At 54.6% G+C, this 23,800-nt stretch overlaps 3 protein-coding genes across 3 annotated transcripts; 1 reads left to right on the forward strand and 2 right to left on the reverse strand.

Annotated features, from left to right (window-relative positions):
* The first annotated feature begins 998 nt into the window (after positions 1 to 998).
* MEX3A (mex-3 RNA binding family member A) lies at positions 999 to 10,892 on the forward strand. The gene is made up of 2 exons (XM_081223800.1): positions 999 to 1,919; positions 5,529 to 10,892. Exons 1-2 carry the CDS (start codon positions 1,466 to 1,468, stop codon positions 6,635 to 6,637), a joined length of 1,563 nt encoding a protein of 520 aa, XP_081079926.1. The 5' UTR covers positions 999 to 1,465; the 3' UTR covers positions 6,638 to 10,892.
* A 1,190-nt stretch (positions 10,893 to 12,082) lies between these two features.
* Positions 12,083 to 18,898, reverse strand: RAB25 (RAB25, member RAS oncogene family). The gene is made up of 5 exons (XM_081226129.1): positions 18,595 to 18,898; positions 15,507 to 15,702; positions 13,749 to 13,942; positions 12,793 to 12,873; positions 12,083 to 12,412 (listed from the first exon to the last, which is right to left on the reverse strand). Exons 1-5 carry the CDS (start codon positions 18,635 to 18,637, stop codon positions 12,300 to 12,302), a joined length of 627 nt encoding a protein of 208 aa, XP_081082255.1. The 5' UTR covers positions 18,638 to 18,898; the 3' UTR covers positions 12,083 to 12,299.
* Positions 18,899 to 20,049: 1,151 nt separating this feature from the next.
* Positions 20,050 to 23,521, reverse strand: LAMTOR2 (late endosomal/lysosomal adaptor, MAPK and MTOR activator 2). Its single transcript, XM_081218235.1, has 4 exons — positions 23,340 to 23,521; positions 22,882 to 23,044; positions 20,477 to 20,566; positions 20,050 to 20,240 (listed from the first exon to the last, which is right to left on the reverse strand). The coding sequence occupies exons 1-4, from the start codon at positions 23,405 to 23,407 to the stop codon at positions 20,184 to 20,186; spliced, it is 378 nt and encodes a 125-aa protein (XP_081074361.1). The 5' UTR covers positions 23,408 to 23,521; the 3' UTR covers positions 20,050 to 20,183.
* Positions 23,522 to 23,800: the final 279 nt, after the last annotated feature.

Here is a 23,800-nt window from a genome sequence, read left to right on the forward strand (position 1 = left end):
AAGAAGTCTGGGTTTCCATTCCATCCAGTCTCTCTTTCCTCCTTCTGTCTCACCCAAATCTCCTGGCTCTCACCCGCAACTGCTAAGTCACATCATGCCTTTAAGACTTCCCTTGCCTTCTCACTCTCTGTCCCCCCATTTCTCTCCTCTCCCTCCACCCCTTCATCCTCCTCACTTCATCTCTCCACAGCCCTCCCAGCTCCCCTCTACTGATCAGAAGGATGTTAACTAACTCACCTCCCAGTCGGTGCCTCTCAGATCTCCGAGACTGGGGGACCGGGAGGGGACGAGGGGGGATGGCTTGCCGCTTGGAGATGAGGGGACCCCGTCTTTTGCCAAGGGGTCCCACCCTCCAACCTGGCACCCCATCCCGGCACCCCCAGCGCGCAGAGCCGTGTTCTCCCCGCATCGCGGCTGCGGGCTTTGTCTGCTCTGCGGAGAACCTCTCCCCGCGGCCCAGAGCCGGGATCGACTCTGGGAGAGTGGGAGGGGGGAGCGGGGAGCGGAGAGCGGAGAGGGAGAGCGGCAGGGAGGGGGAAGAGGGGAGGAGAGCGAGAGCGAGAGAGAGAGCGAGAGCGAGCGACAGAAAGCCGCAGTGACCCAGCCGGGACCGCTCCCCGCCCTCTCGCCCCCACCTCATTACCATAAGAAAGAGGGACCAAAGACCTGCCCGGATCGGGAAGGAGCCCGTCTTGGGAGGGGGGCACATTCCATTAGCTTTTTTTCAACATGTTCCGTTTCTGTACACTGACTCCTCTCCCGGTGCCCGCCTCTTGGAAAAATGAGGGACCTTGACTTCCATCCCACCCCCAGCTTCGCCTCCCAGCCGCGAGTAAAGACCGAAGGCACATCCATATCTTCCTCGGGTCAAGGAATTCGTCCCCGCGCCCCCCGAGGGCGGGAAACTACAACTCCCGGCATGCCCCGGGCGCCCCCGGCGCGCCCCCCTCCCGTCAGTTCCATGCTGCTCCATCCAGTTCATTTAAAACAAAAGAGTTTGAGCGCTGGAAGGGGCTGGGCTCTATTGGGGGCCACAGAGCGCCGCTCCTGGACTGGGGCTCGGTGCGGGAGCCTAAGGGGGGCGTCTGGACGGCGGGGTCTAGAGACTCCCGGGACCGAGGCGGGAGGGGTGGGGGCAGAGATCCCGCAGCCCCCCGCCCCCCGTCACCCCCGGAGAGGAGAGGAGATCTGCTTTCTTGGTTTTGCTTCTTTTTCCCCCCACCCCCACCCTGGGGGCTGGGGCGAGGGGAGTCGGGTTACAGGGTGTTTGGGGAGGGGGGCTTAGGGGGAGGGTCTATCTTTCTATCTCGCTTTCTTCCCCCCTCCCCAGTTCTTTGTTCCCCCCTCCCCACACACCCCCCTCCTCTCCACTCCCCTCCCCTCCTCTCTCCTCTTTTCCCTTCCACCACCTCTCTCTCTCTCTCTCTCTCTCCCTCTCTCTCTCTCCCCCAGCTTTTGTTTCGCCATGCCTAGTCTAGTGGTATCTGGAATAATGGAAAGAAATGGGGGCTTTGGAGAACTAGGATGTTTCGGGGGAAGCGCTAAGGACCGAGGGCTGCTGGAAGACGAGCGCGCCCTTCAGCTGGCTCTCGATCAACTCTGCCTCCTGGGTTTGGGGGAGCCCCCCGCCCCCACGGCGGGCGAGGACGGGGGAGGTGGGGGGGGCGGCGCCCCCGCGCAGCCGGCCGCCCCCCCGCAGCCGGCCCCGCCGCCGCCGCCCGCGGCGCCCCCGGCCGCCCCGACGGCGGCCCCCGCGGCGCAGACGCCCCAACCCCCCACCGCCCCCAAAGGGGCCAGCGACGCCAAGCTCTGCGCTCTCTACAAAGAGGCCGAGCTGCGCCTGAAGGGCAGCAGCAACACCACCGAGTGTGTACCCGTGCCCACCTCCGAGCACGTGGCCGAGATCGTGGGCAGGCAAGGTAAGCGGGCGCCGGGACCGTGGAGAGGGATTGGAGTGGGGGGCACCCCATCCCTACCACGGAAAGTTCATTTCCTCCCTTCTTGCCCGCCTCTGGCTCTGTCCCTTCCCCACAAAGGGGGACCCGCCCCCTACCCTGATTTCCAAGTGCCACAAAGTTCCCTGCTACCCCCACCCCCCCAGTTGGGACTGTTCTCCAGATCCTTCCTCCCCCAGGGCTCTGCCCTTAGACAAAGAAATATCCTCTCGTGGAGAGAGGGAAAAGGGAGGGGGATCGGTCTTCCAATCCGGGGAGGCTGTCCGGAGGGGGTGTCCACTCGTAGACAGAAAAGCTGGTGGAATGTGCAAAGAGTTACTCAGAAGCCCCAACTCCGGCATTTGCTAGTGGTTTCGGGGAGGGGGCACCCCTGGGACCCCCAGCCGCCTGGAGTTACAGACTTTGGGGGAGACCTAGCCTGGGAAGCCAGACTGAGTATCTATCTCTTTGTTGGGCTGAGTGTAGGAATGGAAGGGGGTGTGGCTCATGGGAGGGTCCCAGCCTGGGGGTGAGGTGGGAAAGGGGGGCTGCTCGGAGGAGGGAGTCCTGTGGTCACCCACACACCAAAGTTGAATGGTCTATGGGGTTTTGGAAGGGGCGCCTCCAGTGAAGTGCCACGTCCTGGTGTGGACCTCTCCTCCTCCCTCTCAGGCTTTTGTTCTGGGCTGGCCACGGCAAGGGGCCAGAGGCCTGGAGAGGGGTCTCTGGTAGTGAGAGAGTAGGACGGAGTGGGTGAGGGCATGCTGGGGGGTAAGAAACCTTCACCTGGAGATTTGTTGGAGGGCATGTGTCTGGGTGTGTTGTTGGGGGGAGGGGGGTGTGGGTGTAGAATTAATCCAGTGTAGTATGTCTGATACCACACCCTCCTCCGCTCCAGCATCCCTGGGCGGGTGGGGGTGGGAGTGTTGGTGAGGGTCCAGATTGAGCAGACGGGATCCTGGGGACCCTTCCCTCTCCCAGTTTCCCAAAGGGGAGTTGGGGGGTGGGATTTGGAAATTGCTAGGGGGCTGGGCTGGGGAGGTGTGGGGTGGGGGAGGAGCAGGGGAGGAGCTGTCCCACAGTGGGGAACAATAGAGGAGCTGCATTCCGGCTGGGAGTGAGGGAGGAGGCCGGCTGCTGGCCGGGGAAGAGGGGAGGCAAGCCAGGAGGGCCCCTACTCCACATCTCACCTCATCTACCAGAAGTGTGGGGGGGTTGGGGGGATTTTGCAGGGAGATCCAGAATGGAGGAGGGGAAGATGCCACTCCCAGGCATAGCCCTCATCCTCCTGGGCACTCCATCTCTTGAGATTTCTGGTTTTAAAAGTTGGATTTCCTCTTGTTGCCAGAAACTAGGGACCCAGAGCCCTGGAATTGGGTGGGGACACTGATATCTTTTCTTGGGTGCGGGGGTGGTCTTGGGAGGCCCCGGAATTTCATAGAGTCATTCTTTCCTCTTCTGCCTCCGCATCAGATGGGCCTGTCTCTCATAAAAGTAGGGGGATTTCTCCTATTCAGAGAAGATAAGCCTCTCCCTCATTCCTTAAGTAAATGGAAGTCCTTTCTCTTGTCTAACCTCCCTCCTCCTGCTGCAGTGTCAGTGCTCCTCTATTTGACCTCTAGGAAGGTGAAGCCAACTGGGTCTTCCCTTCAAGAGATGCTTCTGCAGGGTTGCGAAACCCAGGACGAGGTCCACCAACAGTTCCGCACCTCCAGGCCTCTAGCTTTTCTCCTTAGTTTTATACCCGGCCTGTCCTCCTCACCCTAACTCCAATCCCTAAAGACACCTAGCTCTCGCGTAAGTTTATGGGCTCAAAACTTAGAGCCAGAACCCCGATGCCTATCAGATGCCATGCGATTAGAAGTTGTAGGAGAAGGGGCTTCACTGTTCCTTAACCCTCCATGCCTCACAAATAGAACAATCATTTACTGACTGACATTAAAGCAGCAAGGATGTGGGCTGGACAACAGGTAGGACTTCTCAGCTGCCAAGAGGTCTGAAGACAAAAAGGGAGGAGCAAATTCTCCTTCCTGAGGTCTCTTGAAGGTGAGGAGAGCTGCCCCCAACCCACTCTCTCCTCCCACATGCCAATCTGGAGAAGAAGCCATCTGGAGTGGAGGAAGGAGAGGGAAAAAAAGATGAGCTCACCCCAGGCCTGTGGTTGGAGGGTTGGGGCAGAATCAGAAAACTAGGACCACTGGCGTTGGTTGGGGAGTGAGGAAGGGAATGGTGAATGTGTATCTGGAGAGGGGTGTGAACGTGTCTAAATGTGAATGGGGACCAAAGTTGTGGGCAGGTGTGTATAGGAATGTGCTGCTTGTGTGCTGGGGATGATGGGGATGGAAGAGTGGGATGGATGAAAGGTTGAAATGCAGGGTATCTGTGTGTATGGGAGAGAGGGGTATGTGAAAGTGTACATTAGGTTTGCACCAGAAGTATTACTTAGATAAAGGCACACTGCATCACGGCTCCTAGGTCCGTGTGTGTGTGTGTGCGCGCACGCGCAAACTCATGTAGCATGTGTGCTTCGAGAAAGCATGTGAGTCTCTGAGGTTCTGTGTGAAGCTAGGGGCAGGGAGAGGGAAGTGGGAGAGGAGGAGAGAGGCTTGTTCACTCAGCCATCAAGGTCTGCCACCTTTAAACTGCAGTGTGGCCATCCCAGCCTCCCTCACTTTTCTCTTTCCCCTTCTCCCTCTTTGCCTCTTTGTCTGGGCCTTTCTCCTTTCTCTTTCTGCCTCTCTCCCCAACCTCCCACCTTGAACCCACTCCTTCTTCAAAGCAAGAGTACAGGTCCAGAACACCTTCTTCCCCACCCTACTCAGCCCCCAGCCCATCTTGGCTCTCCTGCCCCCAGGGGACAGGGTGGCAGGAGTGTCCATGGGGTCAGGTGCTACACATCATTATCCTCCTTTCCCTCTTGAAACTCTGATTCTCAGACCCTTCCCAGTCTCCCACACTCCACTAGTTGCTGAAAACTTGCTATGAATTTGGGACCCACTGAGAGACACTCATGGTGGAAGGTATGGGAGCAGCTGGGGGTCAGTGGTCCCAGAGTAGACTGGAGGACACTTTTAAGGCATGGAGATCAAGTGAGGAGTAGATTGTGGGTTGCTGGGTCCATTGCAGTTCTGAGGAAAGATCAAGGTCAGTGACAGATTGGAGATTGCAGTTGCAGGGCAGGGTGGGGTGATTAAGTGATTTGGAAGTTTGAGTAGCCAGAAATCAGTAGAGAAATTGTGGGAACGGCTCGTGGTTGGAGAGGAGTTAGTGAGTAGGTCTGAGGTTAGCACCTTGTCTAGAGGGTCAGTGATTATTTCAGGATTTCAGAGAGTGCGTGAATTTGGAGGCCCTGAATGGAATTCAAGGGAAAGTTGGGACATTTGGCGATCTATGGTTGATAGAGACGCTGGGTAAATTTAAGATACGATGGGTGAATTGTTCCGGTTAGGGTGGATTGGGGGGGCGGGGTTCAAAGGGTAGACAGAGGTTCCTGGGGGGCTGAGTATCTGAGTAGGAGCAGGAGCTTGTTGGACTCAGCACAAACCTTCTTGCCCGGTGAGTTTCTTTCTCTCTTCCCTTCCCTACCTATCCCAGGCTGCAAGATTAAGGCTCTGAGGGCCAAGACCAACACCTACATCAAGACACCGGTGCGAGGCGAGGAGCCAGTGTTCATGGTGACCGGGCGGCGGGAGGACGTGGCCACAGCGCGACGTGAAATCATCTCAGCAGCTGAACACTTCTCCATGATCCGGGCCTCCCGCAACAAGTCGGGCGCCGCCTTTGGCGTGGCGCCTGCTCTGCCCGGCCAAGTGACTATTCGTGTGCGGGTGCCCTACCGCGTGGTGGGGCTGGTGGTGGGCCCCAAGGGGGCAACCATCAAACGCATCCAGCAGCAGACCAACACGTACATTATCACGCCAAGCCGGGACCGAGACCCGGTGTTCGAGATCACCGGTGCCCCGGGCAACGTGGAGCGTGCGCGCGAGGAGATCGAGACGCACATCGCGGTCCGCACAGGCAAGATCCTCGAGTACAACAATGAAAACGACTTCCTGGCTGGGAGCCCCGACGCCGCGCTTGATAGCCGCTACTCCGAGGCCTGGCGGGTGCACCCGCCTGGCTGCAAGCCCCTCTCCACCTTCAGGCAGAACAGTCTGGGCTGCATCGGCGAGTGTGGAGTGGACTCTGGTTTTGAGGCCCCGCGCCTGGGCGAGCAGGGAGGGGACTTTGGCTACGGCGGGTACCTGTTTCCCGGCTACGGCGTGGGCAAGCAGGACGTGTACTACGGGGTGGCGGAGACTAGCCCCCCTCTCTGGGCGGGCCAGGAGAACGCCACGCCCACCTCGGTGCTCTTCTCTTCCGCCTCTTCCTCCTCCTCCTCTTCCGCCAAGGCCCGCGCTGGGCCCCCGGGCGCGCACCGCTCTCCTGCCGCCTCTGCGGGGCCTGAGCTGGCAGGACTCCCGAGACGCCCGCCGGGAGAGCCGCTCCAGGGCTTCTCTAAACTTGGTGGGGGCGGCCTGCGGAGCCCCGGCGGCGGGCGGGATTGCATGGTGTGCTTCGAGAGTGAGGTGACTGCCGCACTCGTGCCCTGCGGACACAACCTGTTCTGCATGGAGTGTGCAGTACGCATCTGCGAGAGGACGGACCCGGAGTGTCCCGTCTGCCACATCACAGCCACGCAAGCCATCCGAATATTTTCCTAAGCCCCCTGCCCCTTGCCTCCTGGGGCCACCTCCCAGGGGCCCTTCTTGGAGCTGTGTTCCACTAGGGCCTTTTGGAAATCAGTGATTTGAGGGGCAAGGTGCTTAGAGATACTCGCTCTCTGGGGAGGGGGGAGGGGAGGCGATGGTGGCTGGAGGGTGGACCACTTTCAGAGCCTCTGGTCACCCTGTCCTGGAAAGGTTGGGAGGGGGCCAGGCCGGAAATTTTACTAGAGTTACAACTCTGATACCTCAACACACCCTTCAGTCTGGAAGCAGCTAAGAGAAACTTTTGTTTTGCCAGAGGTGGCCGCTAAGGTATCCTGACCCCCTCTCCACCTACCCTTATGTGTGTCACACTACCCTTTCCTCTGTGGAGGGGATGGGGAAAGGGAGAGGGAGAATTACCGTCTGTATCTAGAGGTGCTCTAACAATCCCCAAGCCCTCTGGTCCTGACCTCTGACCTCCAACCACGACCCTTTAGACCCTCCACCGCCATATCCTGTTTGGGAATCTGTTTCTGGGTTTCCAGCAGTATAAGGGGGTTGGGGCCCTTTTGGAAGTCGGGATAGATTTTCTAAGGGGGAAGGAGAGGAAGTATGTCAACCAATAAAGGGCTCAGAACTCATCTATCCCCACAAAGCTGGGCTAGAGGAATCTGGAGAGGGGGTGCTCCTCGGCCCCTTGCAGCTTTTCCCTCCACTCTCTCCTCCCCATCTTTCTTCCCTTTGGGTTTTCCTCACTCCTTTGTTCTCTCCCCCAACTCTCCTCTTTGCTTCCCCTTGCTGGCTGTCACAACCAGCCCTGTCTTGCTCTTGCTCTTTCTTCCCTTCTCCCCCCTCCCTCCTGCTCCTTCCAGCCCAGCTTTGGGGACACCATCCCCCTGGGGAGAAGTAGGGGGAAGAACAATTTGATGGTCCCCCCTAATTCCTCTTCGGACATCCGGAGGCCCTCTCTCCTACTCCTCCAAAGAAACACCTCAAATTCTTGATGGAATGTATCCCCGTTCTCAGTGAAAATTTGAGGAGGGGACCAATACTGGGTTACATAAAGGGTCAAACCTCCACCTTTATCATCTTGGGGCATTACATTTAGGGAACAGTTCTTGGGCTGGATTTTCTGGTGGTGGGAGGGGGAGAGCCAGGGTAGTGTGTCTGCAGTTTTGAGCAGGAAAGGGCCTGAGGCCATAGGAGAGGCTGCTGGGGCGAGGGGCTGCTCCTCCTCCCCAGCAGTGCCCCACTCCATGCGCCCCTCTCTGGACCTGACCTGAACCCTTATTAGCACGCTAATCATGAAGTCTCTGTCTCACTCATTGTGGTTGAGGAGAGAGATCAGGTCTTCAGACAGGGGTCAATCCAGAGCCAAGCAGGATTGGGGTACAGCAGGGCCTGTTCTGAGAATCATGTATGATTTTAGGCCTTGCACCCGCTTTGCTGCTTCCCTACTGCTCATCTGGGGCAGCCACCAGCCTCCTGCCCTCCTGGGTTCCGCTGGCCGGGCCAGGAGGGGATGGGGGATGGGAGTCCCACGGGGGTCCTAGGAGATTCTTGTATATAGTAGGGTGGGACTCTTCTAAGTGATCTCTGAGCACTTAAGCTCCGAAGTCCCATTCTTCCTGGATGGAGAGGGGGTGCAGGGATGGGGGTACAGAGGGGATTTCCTCCTCTCCTTCCTCCTGTTGTGAATTAACTCACCTCTCCTCAGCCTTCCCCTCCAGACCACCAGCCAGGGAGGGGAGCGGAAGGAGGTCACAGCCAGGAAAACTGGCCTGTGACAACTTCCCTCCTTCCCGCCAATATATGTGAGCCATCCTGAGATGTCTGTACAATAGAAACCAAACCAAATGGGCACCCCTCGGTCGCCGAGGGGGGGTGGGGAGGGGGGTGGGAAGATGGGATGTCTGTCTGTCGATCCCCCTCCCCCTCTCCATTCTACCCACAAAGGCAGAAGACTGTTACACTAGGGGGCTCGGAAAATTCAATCCCACTCTTACTAATTGAGCCAAACCTAGAAACAAACGCAAAACACGTAGTGAGAGACAAGATAGAGGAGAGAAAGAGAGCGTGAGAGGGAGTGAGATAGGTGACCAACACAGAGGAGAGAAAACAAAAATAGCAAAAAAAAAAAAAAAAAAAAAAAGCAGTTCTTTATAATTTAATATTCTATTTTAATAAAGGCGTTTATTACCGTATAAATGTAGCAAAGAACCTGGGCTAATATGAAAAAAAGACTTTTTATTAGGTAATTTATTATATGAAAAGGATATTTTATTTTATGATAAAGTGATCCTTAAAAAAAATAAAAAAACTTTAGAAGGTTTAGAATATATGTAGGGAGAGAAGAAAAAAATACATTTGTATTCAGAGTTAAATCTTAAAAAAGTGTTTTTAATATATGTTCGGGTTTACGTTCCTTTTTCCCCCCACTTTTTTTTGGGGGAGGAATGTCATTTGCTTTTCCGGGGGAGCATCCTGGGATGGATCGTGGAGACAGGGGCTAGGGGAACTTGGTCCCTCTGGGGCCCTGCAAGTAGATTGGATTTCACTCCCGGGGCTCCCTCTCCCCTCTACCCCTCCCCCTCGGGGGAGCCGGCAGAGTCAAACAAAGAAAGGGATTAAGGAGAAAGGAAGAAGCTGGAGGACTGTGGACTGAGGATCCTGGGGTGTCCCCCCCCTTCCCCTGCCCTGTCCCAGGGGCGAGTGAGAAGGGGAAGTCCAGAACTGAGGCCTAGCAGGCCTACGGGAACCCTCAGAGAGGTGTGAGATTTAAGAGAAATAGTTTTTTTTGTTTGTTTTTTTAACCAAAAATGAGAGAGAGAGAAGAAAAAGAAAGAAACCGAGGGGTTTAAAAGAAAAGAATACTACAAAATAATAATTATAATAATAATAATAATTCAAATTTATTTCATATAATCCTAGAGAAAAAGAGAAAGAATTACTAGTTACTTAGTAGATGATATTCAGATAGCTTAAAGTTTAGTAGCATTGAGGGCCCCTGGGTCCAGTAGAATGTATAAAAGTCATAACAAAAAGGAAAATAGAGGAGGGAAGTGGCTGAGTCCACCCTGAGCCGCTCCATCTTCAGATATCAGGGTGGGAGCAGGTTGCTAGGTAAGGTTAGGAGCTTCCTTCCAGTCTGCTGGGGTTGATTCTGAGAATCCTTGGATTTTTAAATTATAGGACAAATAGATGAGGGGCTCAGTTCCCAGGGTCTTTGAAACGATGAACAGTGGTCATTTCAACCAGAGGAGGGCTGGGCTAGGGACAGCAGAGGAGGGAGAGCACATTCACCTGCACCCCTGCTCTGCACCCCAGTACCTGAGGGCCTGGCCATCCTGGCCTTCCCTGTCTGTTGGGCAGCCCTTACTCCGAATATGTCCTCTTGGGGTTCTCTGGGAGGATGGAGACTGCCCAGCTCCAACCCTCCTGAGGCAACTTCTCCCAGGCCTAACCGAGGAAGTCCTTCTTGAAGTATAACCTCAATCCACTCCACCTCAGATTGATTCAAGAGCCTGGTAGGTCATTTCACCAACAGACACACATGCACACGCTTCTTTCTCAGAGCTTCAAGGGTACTGAGGGGGTGGTCTGTCCCCTTTCCTTGTACCCACTCAATATTCTACTTAGCTTCTGGCCTCCATGGCAGCAGGTGGAGGAACCAACTCAATAATCGTCCTCCTTTAAAGCTGCACTGTGCTTTACAGGTTTGCAAAAGTGCTTTATTATCTCATAGAAGTTAGATTCCAAGAAGGACTTCCCACCCCCTGGGGTAGAGCAGAGATACTGTCCTTAAAGGCCTGGGAGAACTGGTCCCCAAGGGTACAAAGGCAGGGGGAGGGCAGCAGCGACTTTGGGTGATCCTGACCCTAATGCTCTGTTCTAGTCCACCTCCATCTGTAAGTGTTCAGGTAGGGGTCGTCCACTGTGCCCTGGCCCCAGGGCACATCGCCCTCCCCACAGAAAACTGGGGAGCTTGGCTTTTGCTTGTGAGAAATCAACTCGTTTTTTAAGCACTTGCCTTCTACCAACCCCAGCTTGCAATCAGGTCGGGCCCCTCCCTCCTATCCAAGGGGGTGTGGAGGCCCCTTGGCTCTTGGCAAGAAGAGCCTGCTCCATGACACCAATGACTGTCATGCCCCTCCCTGGCCCTAGACCCCAAACACACATCTCCCTCTCCCCAGTTTACTCTTCTCACCCCACCTAGGGACAGATATCCCCCCTGCTCTTTTTGTCCTAGAAACCCCGCTAGTTTGGGAAGGTAGCGTCTGGGGTGGGGAGGGCTTCCCCTTCCCCTTCCCCGCGCGAGGGTACGGGTGGGGTAGGGTGGGTGGGGGGAGACAGCCCTGGGGCAGGGGGAGTGGTCTCTCCACTGTAGAAAGTAGAGTAGGATTGTGGTCAGACTTAATTTGAGGCATCTAGTGAAGACACGTTACAAATCCACCAAAAGGAAAAACGTTTCAAAAGCAAAATAAAGGCGGGAAAAAAACGGACCCATGAATAATCAAGTCAAAGTGATGTTGCACAAAACACAGAGAAACCAAGAAGGGGGAGGGTTAATGTATTAAATGTGCTATTAAGAACTTAATTTTATTAAAAGTATTATTACTTAAGGCTCTGGCCTCTTTCTCTGCATGTGAGTCTGAACCACCTTGGGGTGAGTGGGGTTTTCTCTGGTGTGATTCTGGGTGACCCTGCTCACCTTGCAGGAAGTGGATGGCTCCTGTCTGCTCTCCACAGCTCCCTACTTGCATCTCCCAAGTGTTCAACCTCTCTTTTTTCTCCCCATTTACCACCTTCTATTCCTTGGGGGTGCCAGCAGACCTCCTTCCACTCTGCCCTGCAGAACAGGGGAAGGCGAGGCGGGGTGACCTCGACGCTCCCTGGACAGCCAGCTTGTGGACTCGATGGAGAAGGGGCGGAGAGCTGAGAGCCCGACACTCCCCGCTCATCCCCACCAGGTTCAATCCATCCCTACACACCACACCCCCTCTTCTTCAGGTTCAGGCAGAAACCTGGAAGGAGCACTTAGACCCTCCACCTCCCAGGCTTAAAACCCCTTCCCCAACACACACAGACAGGGCTAGCCCTGACTCCCCTTCTCTCAAACATCTCTCCCGCCTCCTCCCCTCACCCCTGGCATCGGAGTGCCCTCAGTTCTTGGCACCAGGGCCCTGGGCACCAGATGGTACCGCCGATGGTTTCCTTTTGTCTCGCCTTCCAGATACCCCCTCTCTGCCATGCTGTCCTCCCTCCCCTACCTGCCCGGGGGTTGGCAGAGGGAAGGGCGGGCCCCTCCCACCCCCTTGGCACTGTCCCCGGACCACAGGACTCCAGAGGCAGCTGGCCCTGGGGGGCAGTGTATGGTGGGGAGGATGGAGGGAGGGGGAGGGGAAGGGGAACTGGGCCAGAGATGAAGGGGAGGCACCAGGAAGCAGCAGGCCGTCCAGGTCTTGATACAAAACACAGCTTTATTGGGGGGCCCTAGTCTGTGAGGGGGTGACCGATAATAGAGATATGTGGGGAGGAGGGGCAGCGCATGAAGACCTTAGAGCTCTGCAGGGCTGCGAACAAGGACCGGCCACTCTGACATCTGGAGCCACAGGGCAGGGAAAGCTCCTGGATCTGGGATGGGAATGGGGGACACCAGAGCGCCAGCAGGGGCAGGTCAGAGGCTGATGCAACAGGCCCTCTTCTCACCAGGGCCCGGCTCACTTCCCAGGGTGAGGGCATTGGTCCGGGTGCTGTTCTGCCTCTGCTTGGACACCTTGGCGAAGATCTCTGTGAGGGCAGAGGGCAGTGGTCAGGTCAGGTGAAGATTTAGAGCCCGCCCTCCGCATACACACTCTATGTGCCCCTTTCTGAACACCGGGGGTTTTGCTAGAAGGAAGAGGAGTTTGGGCACCTGGGTCCATTCTACTTACGTGGGTGGAGAAGGGCTAAGACTCAGCTCCCTGGTAAGGGTGGCCTTCTGCTTCTTTCCCTAAGCTCCAGCTGAGGGGGTGGGGGGCATACTAGGGAGGCTCTGAGAAGGCTGGGGACCCCCAGAGGGGCTGAGGAATCAGCTAGGGCGGGCAAGGGCTGGGTGTCTGCGTTCCTCACACTGTCCACAGAAGGCTCACGGATGGGATGGGGTGCCTGCCGAATGGCAGGGGCTCTACCTTTGAGGACAGTCTCAAAGGCCAGCTCAACGTTGGTGGAATCCAGGGCCGAGGTCTCCAAGAATAGCAGCCCATTGTTTTCTGACAGGAAAGGAAGCACACCATTAGCTGTGGAGGGCCAACGCGATAATAATAATATTTACTTCATGTTTACCATGTACATTTGCTCTGCACTAAACCCTTGGCATGTGTAGCTCATATAAAACTTAAAACAGGGCTTCCCTGGTGGCGCAGTGGTTGAGAGTCCGCCTGCCGATGCAGGGGACATGGGTTCGTGCCCCAGTCCGGGAAGATCCCACATGCCGCAGAGCGGCTGGGCCCATGAGCCATGGCCGCTGAGCCTGCGCATCCGGAGCCAGTGCTCCGCGACCGGAGAGGCCACAACAGTGAGAGGCCCGCGTACCGCAAAAAAAAAAAAAAAAACTTAAAACAACCTGTGAGGTAGGTTTGAATACTAACCCTTTCTTACAGAAGAGGAAACTGAAGCCCAGAAACAGAGAGAATGAATAAAGAACTTGCTTGGTGTCCCACAGCTAGTCACTGGCCAAGAGATGTGAAGCTGGGCCATGGGACTCCACAGCCTACACCCTTAACCACTGTATCTTGCTGCCTCTAAACCCCAGAAAGCCTGGGGAAAGTGTGACTGCAGGTGGTCAAGGGGAGCCCACCTGCTACACTTAAGATCTCTGAGCATTGCAGGGTGGGCTGTCCTAAAACCAACTATGAATAATTGCCCATAAAGACAATCTCAAGGCAAGTGGTGGGACATAAAGAGGGACACAGGGTCACAGAGGGGAGGGCCTAGGAGATTCTGAGGAAGATGGGATAGAGGTAGGGGATCCTGCGGAGGACGTCCAGGCCGGAGCCCTACGGTGGGAGCAGGGGCTGAGGAGGTGGGATCTGGGATTGCATTGGCAGGGCTGGAGGGGTCAGGCTGGGTCATGGTGGGCTCTCACCAGCGAACATGCGGGCCTCGTCAGTAGGCACCTCTCGGGCCTGGCTGAGGTCACTCTTGTTACCAACGAGCATGACGACGATCGTGGCCTCGGCGTGGTCGTAGAGCTCCTTCAGCCAGCGCTCCACCACGGCATAGGTCTGGTGCTTGGTTAGGTCAAACACCAGTAGGGCCCCCACCGCACCACGATAGTACCTGGGTGGGGGGTAGTGGGGAGGACAGAGGCAAGGTCAGGGCCATCAGGCCCAGCCTCAGAGCAGAGCCCTCAAGCCAAAAGCCAGAGATGAGTACCAGAAGTGGGGAAATATGAAAACTAGAGTCCAGAGACCTAAACCGCACAGGGCAGCCCAAAGCTCCCATGTCTGAAGCTGAGCGCCCTCCAGGGATACTGGTCTTGGAGCCTCCGAAGACTCACCTCCCTTCTCCAAAACCACTGGCTCCCTCCTCCTTCCTAGCCCTTCTGCTTCTCCAGGTCTTTTTTCTGATTTTAGCCCCTGCTATTCACCAATGTATACCAGGGCTCTGGTCAAGACAGCCTCCTAGATGTCCCACCTTTAAGATCTTGACCCACAGTGTCTTCTCTCTCATGGCCATCTTTCTAGGACTAGCTAAATCTCCCCTATCATCTGAGGCATCCTTGCAAGCATCCAGTCTCACTCTTGGAGTTAGATGGAGCTTCTTCAGACTGGTGGTATCTAATTACTCCCATTTTATTGAAGAGTCAACTGAGGCTCGTAAGAGTCAGGTGACCAGGACATCCCTGGTGGCACAGTGGTTAAGAATCCGCCTGCCAATACAGGGGACACGGGTTTGAGCCCTTGTCTGGGAAGATCCCACATGCTGCGGATCAACTAAGCCCATGCACCACAGCTACTGAGCCTGTGCTCTAGAGCCCGTGAGCCACAACTACTGAAGCCCTCGCGCCTAGAGCCCGTGCTCTGCAACAAGAGAAGCCACCATAATGAGAAGCCTACACACCGCAATGAAGAGTAGCCCCGGCTCACTGCAACTAGAGAAAGCCCGTGTGCAGCAACGAAGACCCAACACAGCCAAAACTAACTAAATAAAATAAACGTTTTTAAAAAAGAGTCAGGTGACCAGTCCAAGAGTAATGAGTATGTATAAACAAAGCCCCTGACTCCTGTGCTGTCCCCCACTACACACACACACACACACACACCACCTTTGGCCTAACACTGACTGGGAGACACTCTATGTTCCTCTGTGTCCTCTGAGTCTTTGTAAAATGCAGCTGAAGGGTCCAGCCCTTCACCTTGTGGTTAGACAGTGAAGGCTGCCAAGTGCAAAGCACTGTGCAGAAGTGAGGGGGTGCTTTTGATCGCAGAACCTGCCCCCATCCCAGCTGCATCCTGATTTCACCTGCTTGAGACTCACACTTCTCATATTTAAAGAGGAATTAATGATAGCACCCTACTCCTGTGGTACTTTGAGGATTACATAAAATGCCCAATGTAAAGTGCCTTGTACCTTCCTGGGCACATAGCAAAGACTTAAGTAAGTGGCGGCGATGACCCTTGTGTTTAGTTCCAGCAGTCAGTATCACTGCAGCCTGTCTCAGACTGTTCGTAGGTCACAGTACTCACGTCTCCTGACTCAGGCCGAAGTGGCCCGTGGTCCCATTCAGGGAACTTGCTGCTGAGTGTCCTTGCCTCCTTCTCCTCCTCCACCTCTCCTCCAGAGGTATGCCCTGACTTCCCCAGCACCCCCGCGCCCCAGGAGACCCCCAGCCCCAGCTCACGCCGAGGTGATGGCTCGGTACCGCTCCAGGCCAGCCGTGTCCCAGATCTGAGCCTTGACAGCAGCAGTGCCCAGCATGACAGTGCGGGTGGAGAACTCAACCCCGATGGTGGTACGGCTGTCGTGGCTGAACTCATTGCGAGTGAATCGGGATAGCAGATTGGTCTTCCCCACGCCTGACTCGCCGATCAGCACCACTGAGGGAGTGGAGAGATAAGGGCTGAGCTTGGAGGGTCTGCCCATCCGAAAAGGGGAGCTGAGCTCAGAAAACTGAGGAGGGAGCCAGGTCTCCTGGCAGAGGCTAGGCTCTGCAACTCTACGTGAATGCATCCATCCAGGGGCAGAAGGGCTGAGCGTTTGAAACAGGCCGTTTAAGAGTTCTAGGCCTGGTCTGTTGTGATGTGGCTGCAGAGTCAACCTGCGATTATGGTGATGGAATGACGTCTATGGGCTGTTTGTGGGTATCGGCATTCAGGGTTGTGAGGTAAGAGGGAGGGTAGGGGCCTGGGGGGAGGTTGCACATTTCTGGGTGGGGGAGTATGAGAACATTGTGCATGTTTCTATGTATATGAGCTGGAAGGACAAGTGGGAGGTTTGTGTGTCTGCGTGGGGAGCAGAGGTGTGAACAGAAGTGGGTGAGGAGAAAGTTTGGCAGGTGACACGTCTGTGGGTGGGGGAAAGGTATGGACGTATGTGTACAAGAAGTTAGGATCCAGTTGTCCCCAAGAAGGAGCAGTCTTGTATGGTTAAGACCATGGGACTGGGTGTGGGACCAGCTATGTGTGTCCTTCAGCAAGCTATTATCCTCTCTGACCTTTTTCTTATGAAAAAGTGGTAATAACAATAGCATCTATCTTATGGATTGTTGCAAGAAGTAAATGAGATATTGCCCAGGATATAGTGAGTGTGCAAAACTGTTACTGTCGTTATTGTTGTTGGTAGGCCAGTGCTTTTACCTTTAGGTTTTCAGGGACGAGGATCCACCATCAGTGGGGCCGTGAAGAGCCTTTAGGCTGGAGGGAAGTATCCAGGGCCCAGCCTTACCCACCATGGGTGAGTTGGGACTGGGGTTAAAATGGGGAGCTGATGTAGATACAGCTCATAATCGCACTGGCCCTGAGCTACCCAGGGTGGTTCTGGAAAGGGAGGCAGGCACCGCAGGACTGGACACCACATATTCTGGGTGCTGGTCCCCACTCAGCCTCTGACTAGCTGTGTGACCCTGAACAAGTGGCTCACCTTTTCTGGGTCTCAGTTTCCCTGTTTATAAAACCTATAAGGGCCCCCTCCAACTTAAAAAATTCCCTATTTGTTTAGTGCAGGAAAGAGCTGGGAGCTATACGGGTGTGTGTGGATTGTATGGACGTGTGTGTGTGTGTGTGTGTTCCTGCCTCTCCCCTACTGGGAACCTCATCCCCATCTCATCCCTCCCAGGGGGTGTGCTCTGAGCCCTATCCTCAGGCCCCAAAGGGGCTCAGGGCAAGGGCTTTGGAGTCAGACAGACTTGGGTTTGAGTACTGACTTAGTGACCTTTTGTAAGCTATTTGCTCTGTGTCTCATCCTCATCTGTAAAACTGAGGTACTAATGGTTAACATTTATTGAGCGCCTACTGTGTGCCAGGCACCATCCTGAAGGCTTTACACATATTAACTCATTTAATCCTCACAACAATGCCATAAGGCAAGTACCATTATTAGTATCACCCCATTTTTACAGGGGGGTTAAATGATTTGCACAAGATGGCACAGCTAGTGTGGTAAACATGAGCTGTGCTGCTCAGATGAGCCTTCTAGGAAGGACTTGCCCCCAGCCGCAGGGAGCGCAGTCAGCACACAGCCTTCAGCTGTTGGCTCCTTCAGCATCTGCTTCTGAGGCAGAGGGCAGCCTCACCTGAGGTCATACCTTTCCTGGGCAGTCTGCACGGAGCGCCCGAGCAAGGAGAGGGGCACCCAGAGCTGCCTGCCCTTGGCCAAGGCTTTGTGATCTTGCCTTGCAGTGTGACTTCTCTCTCTGCCCAATCCTGCATCCTGCCTCTTCCTTTCACTGCTGTTGTGCCACAATAAACATCTTACGCCCCAAACTTCTCAGTGTCTGCTTCTAGTGACCCCAACCTGTAATAACTCGTAAACGGCAGGGCTGAGATCTGAACTCATGCTTTCAAAATGAAAGATAATTTTGGGGTTGTTATGGTGATTAATGAGCCAGTGGCTGGCACATAGTAAGGGTTCAATAAACGACAGGAGTAGTATTGCCCCAGTCTACTGCTAACCCTTACTCTGTCTCCCTTCCTGGGAAAGATGCTGGGAGTACAGGTTTCCCAACCCCTGGTCGACTGAGAGTCCCAGCTCAAGTGAGGGTGGGGCCGAGGCTGGGAGAGCCAGTGGGGTGGGGTGGCTGGAGAGGAACCATAGGGCAGCCAGTCCACCCTGCCCTGAAGGAGGTGTGCAGGTGGGGGTGGGGAACACTAGACTGACCAAACACAGGGGCGAGATAAAGGAGCAGGAAAGATACATGCGGGCTTCCAGGGACAGCCAAGTTGAACCCAGTTCCTGGTATTTGAGCCCAAGGGGTCTGCCAAGGGGCAGACAGACAAAGCCATGGCGCTGAGGGGTCCTCCAGGTTCTATTAGACCCTTCTCCCAATCATTACATCTTCCCTATGGCTTTCTCCAGCGCTATGACGGGATAGATCTATCCTATCTCTCCTTTCCTGTACAGCTGCCTAGAAAGGTGACTTTCTTCCTCTTAAGTCTGCTTGTTTCCCCTTCTTCTCAGGAGGGAATCCTCCATCTCTGGTGCTGCAGTGGCTGACTATTCCTAGGGGTTTGGGCTTCCATTAGGAACAGGGCAGAGGAGCCTAACTTGGCACCATTAAGGGGTGATCGGCATTATTTACTAGAGCAATCTGGCAGCGCCAGTAAACAGACCCTCCCCCACTCCTTAGGCTTTCTTTCTTATCCAAAGGAATGATGAGCCCTAGGAGGTAGGTCCTGCTAAGTGATTAAAAAGCAGGAAGGGGCCTCTGGCTCTGTTGTGCTCTTCCTGGGTCTCTCTCAGGCATTCCTCTTTCTCTACAGGCCCCGACTCACCCTTGAAGACAAAGTTATAATCTTCCTCGTTTCTGTTCCCCATCTTGGCTCCACATGGAGGGCACAAGTGTCTTCGAGGGCAGAGGTGACGGGTCTATGCGTCGGCTCAATGCCCTCAACCCTCAGCTCTCAAGAGACCTGGAGTCGCCCTTCCTCTCATCGGGAGTAAAGAGACTTCTGCAGCCAGAGGGATCGAGGGCCGACTTCAGGCTAGCCAGGGCCTAGGGGGGCTCAGCTGTGGCAGGTGGCGGTGCGGTAAGGAAGCTGAGAGGACGGAAGCTGAGAACAGGAACAGTGAGCGGCTGGAGACCTGGGGCCCAGGTGGGTGGAGAGACAATGACGTCAGACAGGTTAGACAGGTTGGGTGTCTGCTCTCAGCCTGGGCTCCCGCAAGCAGGTGAGCAGGCTCAAGGGAGTGACAATGGGGGCAGCTGGGACAGGGACAGGACCTTCACAGAACCAGCTGAGAGGATGGAATTCGCGTTGCTTGGTTCCTGGGACCTGTGGACATGGGGGGCCCAGCCACCAGTGAGTGAGAAATAGTCCCTTGGGGAGCAGGAAGCTACTCGGCCTCCCGCTTTTCCGCAGAGCCTGTGGTGAGGGGTAACTGGGGGCACAAGAGGAAGGGCTGTCGTGAGGAGGGGCTGGGGTCACCCTGCTGCAGTGCAGAGCTCTGGGAGGTGCATCTTAGATATAACAACTTCTGCCGCTCCCTGACAGCCCAGGGCCTGGGATGGGCAGTTTCTCATCCTGGGTGGAGCTGGAACTTGCAACCTACCTGCTTGCCTGGGATGGGTCCCTTCCTACAGCACTAGGAAAGGGGCTGGTAGCTCCCCGTCCAGCCTTGTTCTAAGGACACTGGATAGGGGGAGACCTATCCAGAAACAGCAGATGAGGTGAGGGGTCTGAGTGCAGGGACAGGACTTCTGGATTTTTTCTACTCCTTCCCCAGGACCTGAGGCTTCAGAGCAAAGCCCTCCTGTCTGCAAAGGGCTTCCTGATCTGGAGAGGGTCTGTGAGAGCTTGTGAATGCCTGGAGAAGAGGGAAGGGGTGGCCCTTGTAGGCCGCTAGGGGGCACCCTCCCAACCCCAAGAGTAGAAAAGGTGTCCCCCAAGGGACTTCAGGACTGAAGGACACTGAACTCCTATGCCCTGTTTTCTCTCTGTCCAACATGACCCCCACCAGCCCCTTGTTCCTCTCAGCTCACTCCCAAGGTTTTGCCAACAGGTGGGTAAGATTCTTCTCTGAGTGGCAGCGGCCAGGTGAGGTCACACCACTGGAGAGGCCAAGGGACCTGAGGCATCACTGCCAATAACCTTTTGGTGTTGGAGGTCGTGGAGTAGGACTGAGTGGGAAGCCCCTCACTTGCAAAACATGAAGAACCTTATAAGCAATCCCTGCTCCTTCCTATCTCCTCTGATTCCCCCCATCCAAGAAAGCAGCCAAGACACAAGACAGGAGTTGAAGTTTATTCTTGGGAAAAACAAAGGCCCCCCAACCCTCCACACCCAGGAAGGCTTCCCCAGGGGGCCCTGCCCCTCCAAATGGTCATCTCTCTTTTCTGAACCCCTGCTTCCACCAACACCCATTACGATGCTGCTACTTGGGTGAGAGGCTCCTCCAGGTACTGCACCAAGGCCTGGGCCTGCGAGAAAGGGAGGAGAAACCAGTCCCACACAAGGCCTGCCATTGGAGTGATCTTAAATTCAGGTCTACTCCTAATGCCGAGCCCCCAGCCCCCAGCCTCCAGTGTTAGCCCGCACCAGACATGGATTGGGTGACATGAGAACAACTCCCAGAAGGTGGTGGGGATGGGAGTGGACACAATGATGGAGCATGAAGGCTGGGCCCAGGGTTTTACAGGGATGGGCACATACACACCTTGGCCTTGAGCATTCCGAAGCCAACAGTCTCCTTGGCATACATGCACAGTAGAAGGTTGGCCACTCGAGTGATGGCTACACGGCCCTCCTGGTGGGGGTGATATCAGGGGATGTGATGTTCTGCTTGCACCCTTTGCCCCTCTTTCCCCATGGGCTCTTCTTGAGAGAGACTGTATCTTCCTTCCATGTCCTGGGCATAGCAGGAGCTTCTGCTGGGGGACTTTGGCCACAGACCTGGACGTGAAGTTCTGAGGCCATTCCAGCCTCAGCACAGCCACCTACTAACCAAGTTGCCCTGGGAAACTCAATCTCCCAGAAGCTCAGTTACTCTTTCTGGAACCCGTACCTCACTCCAGTTGGTGAAGATGCTAATACACAGGAAGGAGTTTTGTATCTGCAAAGGGCTGTCCAGATGGGTGATGTTATTATTATGGTTTATTGTATCATATCATTATGGTAAGGGGAGAGCAGTAACCCAACTTATACTCCTCACTTCCCAACGTAATGTTTTTCAAACTGTAGGTTTGGCCCCGGGGTTAACTGACCCCAGATCAATTAAGAAGTTGATCAGCATTAAAAGAAAAAGAAGGGGAATTCCCTGGTCCAGTGGTTAGGACTCGGCGCCATCACTGCTGGAGCCCAGGTTCAATCCCTGGTCGGGGAACTAAGATCCCGCAAGCTGTGCAGCGCGGCCAAAAAAAAGAAGAGAAATGAAGTATATTGCATATAGTAAGGGAAGTACTGTTTCATGAAACTTTCGTTTTACTGGACTCTGACTTAAAATATATTTCTTATGGCTGGGTTGTGGTCAGAACATTTGAAAGCTATCACCCTTATAGCACCAGCTCTAGGGTAGGCACCCTAGGAATCATCAGTGGAACTAGTCTCCTTGGTTAAGGAGGGAGTGAGGAAGAGGTAGGTGGCTGAGTTACAGTGGAAATCCTTCCTGGAGAGTTCACTCTTGGGGCATTTTCAATTTGGTTCAGCAAACTTTCACTAAGCATCCACTGTGTGCTTGGAACCAGGTGCTGCACCCCCTGCCTCTCTGGGTACCTCATCTACTAACCTGTCCCATTCTCATGCTACTCCAGCCACTTCAACTTTGTTGATCTCTGACCAGGCATCATTCTGCCTCAGGGCGTTTGCACTTACTGTTCTCTCTAGCAGAAATGTTCTTGGACTTCCATGGTGGCGCAGTTGTTAAGAATCCACCTGCCAATGCAGGGGACACAGGTTTGAGCCCTGGTCCAAGAAGATCCCACAGGCTGCGGAGCAACTAAGCCCGCGAGCCACAACTACTGAGCCTGCGTGCCACAACTACTGAAGCCTGAGTACCTAGAGCCTGTGCTCTGCAACAAGAGAAGCCACCGCAGTGAGAAGTCCGTGCACCTCAACAAAGAGTAGCCCCCTCTCACTGCAACTAGAGAAAGCCCGTGCGCAGCAACGAAGATCCAATGCAGCCAAAAATAAATAAATTAATTAAAAAAAAAAAAAAAGAAATGTTCTTAACCCAGAGAGCCACATGGCTTGCCAACTTCCTTTAGATCTTTTAGATCTTTGATGAGATGTCACCTTTTCAGTGAGACAGTCCTTGACACAAACATCCTATCTCACTTCCTTTTTGCTTTTTCTCTACAGCATTTTCAATACCTAACATACTACTTTTTACACTTACATACATATGTTACAAAACATATTTACGAACTTATTTTACGAACATACATATTTTACTTAATTTAAGGCATATGTAAGACTGTAAGCTGCATTAGGGCTGTAGTTTTTGTCTGTCTTGTTTGCTACTTTTTCCCCAGTCCTGAGAACACTGCAGGGATCTAAAAATTTGTTGAATAAACAGATAGAAAGGTGAATGAGACAGCTTCTGTTTCCAAGAAGTTCACAGTCTAATGGCCACTTCCCCTTTCTGGACTGCATCGCGTTTCTCTGTAAACTGAAGGGATTGGACTAGGGTCTGGAGACTCTGCCATGCTTCTGAGTCTGTGAATCTCAGATGACAACACTTTGTGTCTGCATATCACTCTACAGTTTATATCCACCCTTTCATTTGACCACAACAGCCCTGTGTGCATGGTGTGGTGATGGGGATTATTGTTTTCACCTTGGAGGTGTGGTAAGAAAGCTCAGAGAGGTTAAGTGACTTACCCAAGGTTCCACAAATGATAAGTGGCTGGCTGAGACCAGAACCCCAGCCAGACCTCAGGTCCAGGACTCCTTTCTCATCACCACTTGATGCATAGGGTCCTGCCTATTATAAATGCTGCTGCAGACCGACTCTTAGTAATCTTCCAGAGATCCTGTCCCTGCCCCTCCAACCATCCAGGATGGGGTCCAGGTCCCCCTTGGGGATGCCCTTAGAGAAAGAGGAAGTGGCTCCCTTCTCCATACCATGCAGTCCATGAGGATGAATTTGAGATTGTCTTCATTAAACGCTTGGTTCCCGTTCCGGTCGTAGGCCGCCCAGATGTTACTGGCGATGGCAGCAGTGACCCGGGCGTCCGTATCCCCGTAACCGGAGTAGGCCAACAGAGATCCCTCGTTATTCAGCAGCCTGGCGAAGGATCAGGAGGGATATCAACGTGCTCAGGACGGGGAGTCAAACGCCTGGGCTCCCATCCTAACTCCCGCCACTGGCCCTTCTAGAAAGCAAGCGTCTGGGCTGAGTGTGTGCTACAACATGCCCCGAGCACCCAGTACGTCGGTTTCTCTTTTCGAGAAGGGCCCTCCGGCCGGTTCACCTAGCTGCTGCCTCCTCTGCCACCTCCTCCCTTCCCCACCCCTCCCTCGGAGAGTCGCGCGCTGCCCCACGCCAGTGCTCGCCACTCGGGTTCTCGGTCCGCACTCACAGGGTGCTCTGGACGCCTCCAGTGTTGGCCTGGCTTAGCACCTGAGTCAAAGCCTTGGGACGCAGCATGCCTGCGGCTCCTATCCCTGGGCTTTTGCACCCAGATCCCCGAGTTTCCTACTGCTGCCCTCCGCCTGCCGCTTCCCGTAGTCCAGCTGCCCTGCTCCGGAACGCCCTGGGAGTTGTAGTTTTCTGGCCTGGCTTTGTGGTTCTGACTCAACCCCGCCCCACCGCGGGGTGCCCTGGGAATTGTAGTTCTTTGCGATTTCGCGAGGCACCCTGGGAACTACAGTTCGCCTTTCCAGTGCGACCACGCGGTTATGGGGGAAAAGAGCGGGAGAAAAAGGACAGAGGCAGTACTGGAAGGACATTTAACCCCCTCGGGCAGAAAAGTCATATCCGCTTGACAACTCACGATTCAGTAGTTAAAAGAAAATAAAATCCCTATATTTGTCGGGCACA

The sequence above is a fragment of the Mesoplodon bidens genome (assembly GCF_964165515.1).
Source record: "Mesoplodon bidens genome assembly, chromosome: 2".
NCBI lineage: Eukaryota > Metazoa > Chordata > Mammalia > Artiodactyla > Ziphiidae > Mesoplodon > Mesoplodon bidens.

Bases quoted from the DNA above. Each gene is read 5' to 3' on its own strand.
- LAMTOR2 (XM_081218235.1), bottom strand. From the start codon at position 23,407: ATGCTGCGTCCCAAGGCTTTGACTCAGGTGCTAAGCCAGGCCAACACT. The intron at 23,045-23,339 runs GTGAGTGCGGAC...ATCCTTCGCCAG, and splicing joins GGAGGCGTCCAGAGCACCCT to GCTGCTGAATAACGAGGGAT. The intron at 20,241-20,476 runs GTGTGTATGTGC...CCTTTCTCGCAG, and splicing joins TCGGAATGCTCAAGGCCAAG to GCCCAGGCCTTGGTGCAGTA.
- MEX3A (XM_081223800.1), top strand. From the start codon at position 1,466: ATGCCTAGTCTAGTGGTATCTGGAATAATGGAAAGAAATGGGGGCTTT. The intron at 1,920-5,528 runs GTAAGCGGGCGC...TACCTATCCCAG, and splicing joins CGAGATCGTGGGCAGGCAAG to GCTGCAAGATTAAGGCTCTG.
- RAB25 (XM_081226129.1), bottom strand. From the start codon at position 18,637: ATGGGGAACAGAAACGAGGAAGATTATAACTTTGTCTTCAAGG. The intron at 15,703-18,594 runs GTGAGTCGGGGC...CCACTCCCTCAG, and splicing joins TTATAACTTTGTCTTCAAGG to TGGTGCTGATCGGCGAGTCA. The intron at 12,413-12,792 runs GTAGAGCCCCTG...CTGCCCTCACAG, and splicing joins CTTTGAGACTGTCCTCAAAG to AGATCTTCGCCAAGGTGTCC.